Below are 9,998 nucleotides of genomic sequence, written 5' to 3'. Positions count from 1 at the left end.
CTGGAAATAGAGATAACTCGAATGTGGAATCTAAAAACAGAAACAATTCCTATCATAGTAGGTGCCTTAGGTATAATAAAAAAATATTCAGACAAATACATAACAAAAATAGCAGGACTTACATATATATATAACATACAGAAAATTGCACTACTGGGTACTGCACACATCCTACGCAAAACACTTTCAATACAGTAAACATAAGAGCACCACAGCAAACCACAGCACATACCCAAGGCGCACAGAGCTGCGCTCGGTAGTGAAGTGAAAGCACGTTATAAAAATAAAACTACTGAATAATAATAATAATAATAATAATAATGTGAGAATTTCATGTGGCATTTTCCAAGGTGACTATCACCATTCCTCATTTGTGTAATCTTAATACCTCTTCCTAATTGCTCGATGATGTACAATATGGTTATAAAATTTTTGTAAAAATATAAATCATCTCTTTTACATAAATGATTTAAAGCTCTTTGCAAAAAGGTCACAACTACATGGCTTACTAGAAATTGTAAAACGGTTCAGTGATGACATCAGGATGGAATTAGGCCTAGATAAATGCGCAAAATAACAGAGGGAAAATTATAGAAACAACCAACGTTAATCTTAACCAACAGAATGTTATCAAGGAGCCAGATGGAATCAAACATTCAATGATGAGAGAAAAGATCAGAAAAGAAAGTTATCGCAAGGTAAGGGCAATACTCAATGCAGAGCTGAACGGAAGAAACAAACCACAGTACATAGCCAAAGCACACAGAGCTGCGCGCGGTAGTGCAGTGAAATCACGTGATAGAAATAAGACTACTGAATAATAGTAATAATCATAATAAAATAGAAGATGGGCTACAGCAAATATTTTGCTCACCACACATATGCTTGTCAGTTGTTTGACCATAACCAGTAGAACGTGTCCCTTAGTTACTGACGATATGTGCATCTCTGATCGCTTGAAGGAGTAGTGGGGGAGCATCATGGCCATGCATTGAGAGGATTTATTTGGTATTTGAATAACTCACCTCTAGAAACATGAGTGTTTCGTTCACCATCTTTAAACAAGCCTTATTCAGGGACTTTTTGAGCAGGATGGGCGTTTCTTCCGTCTTTACCTTCTGCGGTCAAATTCTGCTGAGGACGTCTTTGCCTTTTATTCTTTCGGGGTCGATGCGGTTTATCCATGTCCAAACTGGCAGATGCAAGAAATCCAGTCGGTAACTCTCGGACAGGTAAAAACTTCTGATCAGGTATGCGAGACTTTTTCACCCCACTCTTCTAACACTGGTCCCACACAATTTAAACGTGAGTCCTATTAGCACTAATGGTCGAAACCTTCCCAGTATAACCTCCAGGCGTCTGAAGAAATCTAGCTGTTTTCTCTTGTTAGAGCATAAACAGCCACCTGTCTGAAAGCACCCCCGTCGCTACTGTTCCCATCCAGGATCCCCAACTTACATTCTGGGTCACGACGATAGACCTTAACTTGAGATCCGAACCTTTCCGGAACAACACCACAGTTCCACCCCATTTCTGGTTGACAGGGAGATAAATAAATCTCATATCCACCGAAATGGGCATGAAAGCTTGTAGATTGTAGAATCTGGTCTCACTGATAGCTAAAACTATACTTAGTTACCTGAGGTCGTTGCGTATGTGACCTTCTGTCCAAGGTGACTCCAGTCCACGTGCATCTACACTACGTACTCTGAGCAAGACTTTGTTTGTGAGAGAGAGAAGGTGATTGAAGAGAATCGCTTACCCTATTTCTGCGGAGAAACAGATGTGCTGGACTTCTGGCTATCCTTTTGCATCGATAAACATTTTTTGTGGTCTTCTGTTTATGTTCTCAGGAAGAGCTCCCATTTCATTAGAATACTTCGCTTTCAGCTTATTGTAAGTTGCTTCTTTTATAATTTTTATGTGAATAGGGGTGCTATGAGAGGGTGAGATATGCTTATTTAGAGTAATGTTTGTGTATTTTTGAATATGCTTATATTCTTGTTTGTGTCTATGGCCGTGTAATTGATGATCGCTTGGGAGTGCTGTTCATATTGATTTCAATTCCAAGTGTTTTCGTTTGTTGAAGTGTTTGTAATATTAGTGGTGTTTCTAGTGTTGAAGATGTTTGTAATTGCTTTGGTGTAGTGTATGTAGGTGTGTGATGGATTGTTGTTTTCTGTGTTTCCTCTAACTACTTCATTTTCAGTCTTGTACGATGCTTTTCATTTCGTAATTTTTTTCTTTACACTTTCACTAGGATCCATTCTCGTGGTTTTCCCAAACTGATTTCCTCTCTAGACGAGTTTTCACAGTCGGAAAAAATTAGTGGCAATGGAGAGAAATATATCTGCATATAAGCACATTTCTAAGCTGATGGTTTGGTTGACTGACATTGGAGAAGCTTCTTTCGGTTACGAAAGTGCAGGTGTTGTTATTGTCTTCCTCCGGTGTGGTACCGGCGCTTGTTGCTGATGCTGTTGAATGAATCTCTCCTACTTCCCCTTCTGTTGATGCTGTTCCTGTTTTGGATGCTGCTGCTCTTGACACTGTTGTTGTTGGTGTTGGTACAGTTGGTGGTGATGGTGGTGATGCTACTGTTGCTTTTGGTGCTGTTGTTGTGTTATAGATGTCCATAGCAGCGGGGATTTCCATTTTCCATGCATGGGAGAGAAATCCGTTAAGTGAATTGTCTCGCCAACATACGGCATCTCGTCTTTCTGCCGTCGACTGGTACGAATAGCTGTGTAATATTATGGCGGTCGATCAGATCAGGTATGTCTTCGTTACTGACCGGATCGGCGTGTTTCCATAATTCTATTCCTGTGCTAGATCAAATTTCCTTTCCCATTCTGCGCACTTTAAGAATTGTAGTTTTTTTTTTTTTACATATGCCGTACAATACGGTTACCACCAGCAAAGCGATGTCCACTTGGGATGGTACCTCAGCTACTTTTATTTTAAACACCCTCCAACCGAAGTATGTCGGAATTAGCAATAATTCCTCACTTTTGAAGGGTTTTCTTGCACTTTCTTTGGTTTTCCTTCAGTTGGAAATTTCACCTCAACTCTACCAAAGCATCACCCACTGGCGACATGTTTTCATCTACCAGAGTACTCTTAGGCATTCTTCGACTTGGGCCTGCGTCGCTCACTCCAGTCTCCTGTTTTTTGCTGAAATACATTTGTATTTAATAGTCTTTTAGTGTCTTCCTGTATTTCCTCTTGCGTGTTTAGAAATATTATTCTGTCATATTTTTAAGTGTACATTGGCGTTCCTGAACGTTTTGTTTTTTTCTGACACGTCTGTATTGTATGACACACTTGTGCAAGCCGTTCCCTTTTGTTTAGAAATAAGAATGACCGCTGTTTTCGTTGTATTAATGTTTGTTTTGGTGGGGACAGTAGAAGCGGTCGAGCTCATGTGATTTCTAATTTTATTCTGCTCATCCCTCATGCTGCAACTTTTGCTACTGTTGTTGTTATCTGTGATTTGTCTCTCGGCCATAGCAATTAGTGGTGGGAAAATAGTGTCATATTGGCTGTTCCAACAGCTTTCAGTTGCCTCGATTTGGGAAGCTGTATTGTTATTCTTTGTATTTAACTATTAAATTTCAAATTTTGAAACTCGAAATTCGCCCTTGAAAGGAGAATCTGCCGTCAAGCCATTAATACAACACATTTTAAACCACGAACAAGAGTCCTCTCTTTCCAAACAAATAATAATAATAATAATAATAATAATAATAATAATAATAATAATAATAATAATAATAATAACAATGAGCAAGGAACTACTCCTCAAGAGTGATGTGTTAAGAGTGTATGTAAAGAGGGAAGAAGGAGGTCGGGGATTGGTGTGTTGTGAAGGTCGTGTAAGGGAAGAGGGGAATAGCCTGGCTTGGTATGTCAAGAGGAGTAAAGAAGAAATTATTGAAGTAGTGAAAATGCAGGGAACCTAAAAGTGAACGAAGCCTTGTATCCAACACGATTTAAGAAAGACCAGAGAGAGCAGATGGAGAAAATTTGGCAGGACAAGAAAATGCAGTCAGTTCTTGAAGAATAAAGATGAGATTAATTGGAATAGTGCCTGGCAATGGCTGAAGAAAGGAGGCTCAAAAGGGCGCACTGAGGCATTAGTGTGCAGCGCTCAAGTTCAAGCTCTCAGAACAAACTATTCCAAATATCCCATTGGTAAAAACACTGACTCGCCAGAGTGTAGGATGTGCTCTGAGAAGAGAGAAAGTATAAGCCATATTGTCAGTGAGTGTCGTTAGCTCCCACAACGCGAATACAAAAGGCGACACGACAATGTGGCCAGATGTGTCCACTGGCTGTTGTGCGGTAAAGCAAACCTAGAGAGAGCCGAACAATAGTATGAACACAAGCCAGAGGGAGTAATGGAAAGCGTACATTACAAAATACTCTGGGATTTTAATATACAGACGGCCAGATATCGTGATAAAGAGGAAAAGAAGCAAAGATAATAGATGTTACAATACCAGGCGATTCGAGGGTGAAATGTAAGGAAACAAAAATGTGTGAGAAATACCAGCCATTGCGGGGCGAGATAGGAAAGTTATGGGTTATGAGGAAAGTATAGGTGATACCGGTAGTAATTGGAGCATTAAGAGCAGTTTCCAAGAGCTTTGTAAAACATACTAAGAATATTGGAGCTGCTGTCAGGATTGAAGTGATCCAGAAGACAGCGTTGTTGGGTACAGCTCGCATTCTAAGGAGAGTATTGTCTCTTTGAGTCACAGGAGAAGGCACTACTTGTAACCTTTGGTGATTTGTTATTGCCTGCTTTTAAGTAAAGAACAATCAGTAATTAAAAACTATCCGAGAGTCTTTCATAATAATAATAATAATAATAATAATAATAATAATAATAATAATAAACGATGATATATTAAATGACAGCAACAAAGCCGCCACATAAAAGCACTGCTAAGATAAAGGTTCAGAGGTGTCAAGTTTATTTGAAATGAAACTTCCATAATAACGAGCAAGTTACAGAGGTGTGTCATGTGCAATTATATATAAATAAAAATATTAGATCAATAATACTATGTACAATATTTATGGTCTATTTTTCTTTTCTTTTGTTCAGTGTTCAAATGTAAATACAATCAGCAATTCATCAAGTTCGAATGACAGTCCAGAAAGCTCCAGTTTGGCATCAAGTCAAGAAATATGTGTAACAACTGCAAGCAGTGTGACATCTGATGCTAGTGTTAGCACAAGTCCTGTTACAGTGGAAAATAGATTCTTTGAAACTGATCGACGAGATCCGAATTTGAGTAACCAAAAATCTGAAATGACAAAGCAAGAAAGATTAATCAAAAGTAATACACCAGAGAAGAATAAAGTCGAAGAGGTTAGTAAAACAGACAATGTAAAACAAAGTGATAGCAGTCCTCATACTAACAGTTGGAATGAAAGAAAATTAAGATATACTACAATCCAAGAAAAAGGAGAACCCACAATTGGACATAAGGAAAATATGAATACATACGAGAAATATCCTATATCTGCAGCATCGATTGCATCCAGTCTTTCAAATAGCAATGAAAACATCATAAAACCATTTCACCCAATCCCGTTATATCGCAGATCAAACCAAGATGCAAGAAACTCACCAAAATCAATGCTGAAAGCAACCGATAGTCCTTTGTTACAAGAAAAGTGCAATAATAAAGCGCTTCAGCAATGTACGTATGAAGAGGAAGAGTTTTATTCGGCTAACATGCATGATAAATTTTCCAGTTCAGATACAATTCCAATCGAGGAAAATAAATTTAATATAAATAGCAATCAAAACCAAGTCAACTCTCCATATATTAGGAAAAAAGAACAAGTGGTAAAAGTTAGACCGAAACCTCAAACTAGAACTTCCGTTGACAAGCTAGCAAAAAATGCAATTATTCAAAGTAACGAAAACTCTCTAAAAATTAAAAGGCCTGGCACACACTCTGAAAACAGCCTTGTTTCAGATATATCAAGTAAAGCAGGGAGCTTTACACCGCCAACTCCATTGAAACAAACAATTTTGAAAGGTAAATTAGAAAACAGTCCGGAATTAGTTTCTGAAGATTTTCCGAAAACGAAATCATTTCATCATTCACCCAATGATAAGCAATATTTAACTGTAAGCCCGAATAGGCATTTTAGTTCTGATTCACCTAGTTCAATACCATTCCGAAATATATCAGACGCCAGAGTATCTAGAGGAATTGTAACAAAACCTATACAAGAGCCAGTAATATTAAGTAACAAACAACTACTAAAAAAATTGCCTTATCCAGAAGCTGCTCCACTTAAAAATACTAGGATGTCGACAAGTGTACCAATTAGTCCTGTTCAAACACCAAAACGAGTAAGTCAAACAAGTGGACTTCAATCAGAAGGAAATAAGTCACCAATAAATAAACCAGAAGTGCCTTGTAAGACAAGCCATGTAATAAACACAAAGGGAAGCCGAATACCTATCAGCAAGTCAACACGCTCTGTTGCTTCACCACCAAAACCTAATCGGCTTGTTATGAACAGATTAACTAATCCCTATGGTGGCCTTAGGCCTTCGTCTGATAACACTTCAGCCCCTAGAAAGAATCTGCCACCATCAAATATCGAGAATGACATGCACCAACTATACCCAGAAAATTTAAGTTTAGTAACTGAACATCCTTTTCAATCGCCCCCGATTTCGGAAGTTACTCATAAGGAGAGTATCATGTTTAAAAAGCAACAAAACGGCAATGAATACTTTGAATCAACTGCCAGTGACCAATTCCCAGCAATGACGGCAAGGGAAAGCACGATGATGAATAGGAGGATATACATGGATGAAGAGGAAACATACAGTAGCTGCAGTATGAAACAAACAAATTTAGATGAAACTGAATCCTCAAAAGTGTCAAGTCGTGAAGAAATTCCCAAATCTCGCAACCATAACAGTTTCATACGATCGTCCAGCTGTGAAGTACAAGTCGGGTCTCCTACGAAGACATCGCCAACAACTAACTTTGCGGTAGCAATACCAATAGAGGCATCAACGGAGACATCACACACGAAATCAAGACCAAAAATGACGATAACAGAGACTTCAATGCATCAAGAGAATTATAATACTATTGACAGGAATTATCACGATACCGCTACATTACCTACTGGGTTCTACATGGCGATAGAAGAAGACAGAGGAAAACATAGGTCATTTAAGCAAGACGCTGCTGCTCAGACATCACAGTTGGATCTTTATGAAGAAAATTACAACAAATATTTTCAGGGTGGAAAAGAAATACTTGAATGCAGACAACATGATGCTGCAGCACAAACACATTTAGAGACAGAGGTTATCGAAAGATCACTGGAAGAGAATGGTACTGATACATTAATGTTTGAATTCGCATCAACTTCGTCTTTAACAGCCTCCCTTCCCACGAGTGCTAGACATCACATCAAAATGGGAGGAGCTTCATTAAAGACTCGACCTTCGTCAGAAATGGTGGAAATAAAACAACAGAAGTGCTGTAAAGCCAACCATTTTTACCAGAATCCCTTAGAATCTTCACGGTCGTAAGTTTTAAAAAATATCTTTTATTTAAAGGATAAAATGAACATACTTTTTCTCATTTTTAAATTACTGCTCCTCGTTATATTTGTTTGCATATTACAGTTTTAATTAACTTTATTAACTTTATTTTCCTCTTCCAGTTTCCTCTCCTCTTACTACTAGTTATTATTATTGTCATATTGTTGTTGTTGTGCCATTGTTGTTCTTTGTGGTGGTGTTGTTGTTGTTGTTGTTGTTGTTGGTGGTGGTGGTGGTGGTGGTGGTGGTACGTGATACTGTATTTTATTATTACGGTTGTTTGCCTTGAATGGTCACGTTTCACAAACTCAACTTGGAAGGAAATTCCGTCTAAGAATACTTGATAAATTAGAACTTTTAACCAACAAACGGAACGGACTTCGTAGTATTCAGTGATTGGGCTGGAAATATAGAATCGTCTTAACCTTTCTTTTTGAACCGTCGACATATTTTCGTACACTGGCCATTTAAATTATTTCTTGTACTAAAAACGATGAGCTGGCAACGAGGTGGCAGAATCATGAGCGCTTCAAGCAAAAATGCTTTCTGGCATTTCGTTCGGTTCTTTTAAGTTCTGAGCTCAAATCCTTCCGAGGTAAATTTTGTCTTTTCTCTTTTCAGTGTCGATAAAGGTAAGTACAAAATGAGCACTTGGGATAATGTAATCAAATAACCCGCTAACCATGAAAGAAATACTGGCCTTATGTCAAAATTTGAGAACATTATTTGAAATGCTAGACGTAATGGTAGTAGGAATGAAAACATTACCACTCCAAGTGTTTTAAAACACAATGGCAAGTTTGGAAAAATGATAACGTAAAGAAACAGACATACTATATACAGTTACATTTTAAGAGTCACAAAAAATTCAAATTATTTTACCAAGTAAAATTAGTAAGGACTAATTTACTAGGACCTTCAAATCCAGTGATAGGAAGGGCTGGCGTTACATTCAAGCCACAAACATGGCCTGAATACCTACAAGATAGTGAACTCTGTTAAAGGTATCTAAGAGTCTTGTGGTGTTTTTAACAGATTAAATCTATCACCTCAGAGTGCACGGACCCAGAGAAAATACTGCACATCCCGTACCAAAATACGTCTTTGATAAGAAGGATGTCTAACGGGCTAATTCTGGTGGTGAAGTCTGCATAAATAAAAGTTGCTAAATGTAAACGAGGCAATACAGAGGCCGACCCGACTTCGTACCCAAATGATGAGAAGTATTTGCAGTCAGACGGTCAGATGTTAATGGTGATGTGGTCGCAGAAATTGTCTGAAAGCTATGACTAGGTTCTTCTGCTTGTGTGGCAGGATGCAGATTCCTGTTTCCAGACATAGGGTCTTCCAGCAGTCACACTCTTGGTCCAGGGCTGCACTACCTTCTCCGGGCACTTGATATAGGCCTCCGTGTTAAGTCTGAGGTTGTGTAAGAAGATGAATGGAGGCATAACGTCGCCACCACTAGTGGTCACTCCGAACACACCATGACGTTGACAAGATGTTTGATTTTTATCACTCGCGGTCCATGTTTTGGGAACGCGGCAAGCCAACGGTTGTTCTGTGAGTTCACCATCCATTTGTATTGTTTGTATTGGAGCTTCCGGCACGAATGTCAAACAGTACAGCATGTCATTTCCAAATTTCTGACTGAGTAAATTGCATTATGGTGTTGTTTTTCTCAGAGACAGTGCCCAACTGACCCTACTATACTGTGTAGTCTTCAAAATCAAAAACAAATAATGCACATGCGTGAATTTAAAAATATAAAATGGCGACAATTTACCCATCACACCCTGTATGTGTGTGTGTGTATGCATGTATGACCTATTGTCGCTAAACATTCTCCAGGTATATATAATTCTGTCAAAACGCCTTCAAATCGCGCCATACAATATCTAGAAAAGAAGGACCAGTCAGAAAGAAATCTTTATGGGTGGATCACCATCGGACAAAGAACTTCCAAACCAGAGCTGACTGGTACTAAACAACAATAACATTTACTAAGAAGTGGACATTCCAATTTATTCCCCCTCCATCTCTTCATGTAAGACTTTAGAAAAATCAGACAAAATTTTATTGACAATCAGAAGATTTAATGCTATGTTTTTAAAGAGCAAACTGGAGGCGTTCTATTCTTCATCCAAAAGAAAATATACAAGCCAAAACAACCCCGGTTGATAGTTAGATCTGTGATACATTTATTAGCTAATGTACGATGGAATATCACTGTCGAGTGCCCAGTAGAAACTGGACAGCTGCATAGATGTCACTTACTTGCACACACAGCAGTTTAATCGATAGCTTACGTTTTTTTTTCAATTCATGTACAGTTTAAACTTAAACGTTTATCTAGCAGAGATGTTTCTAGAATTGTTCACGCTGCACGATGATATATATA

The 9,998-nt window shown here is 38.3% G+C and overlaps 1 protein-coding gene across 1 annotated transcript in view; it reads left to right on the top strand.

The window, feature by feature from the left end:
- The window catches only part of LOC106883370 (uncharacterized), a 232,528-nt gene that overhangs the window by 205,283 nt on the left and 17,247 nt on the right, over positions 1-9,998 (top strand). Inside the window, exon 6 of the mRNA XM_014934362.2 lies at positions 5,114-7,581. Coding sequence (XP_014789848.1) covers positions 5,114-7,581 — 2,468 coding nt within the window. The remainder of the gene's footprint in view (positions 1-5,113; positions 7,582-9,998) is intronic.

This window comes from Octopus bimaculoides, chromosome 2, assembly GCF_001194135.2.
Source record: "Octopus bimaculoides isolate UCB-OBI-ISO-001 chromosome 2, ASM119413v2, whole genome shotgun sequence".
Classification (NCBI taxonomy): Eukaryota; Metazoa; Mollusca; class Cephalopoda; order Octopoda; family Octopodidae; genus Octopus; species Octopus bimaculoides.
Note: the sequence above shows the minus strand (reverse complement) of the source record. Positions and strands in the feature narration are given on the sequence as shown.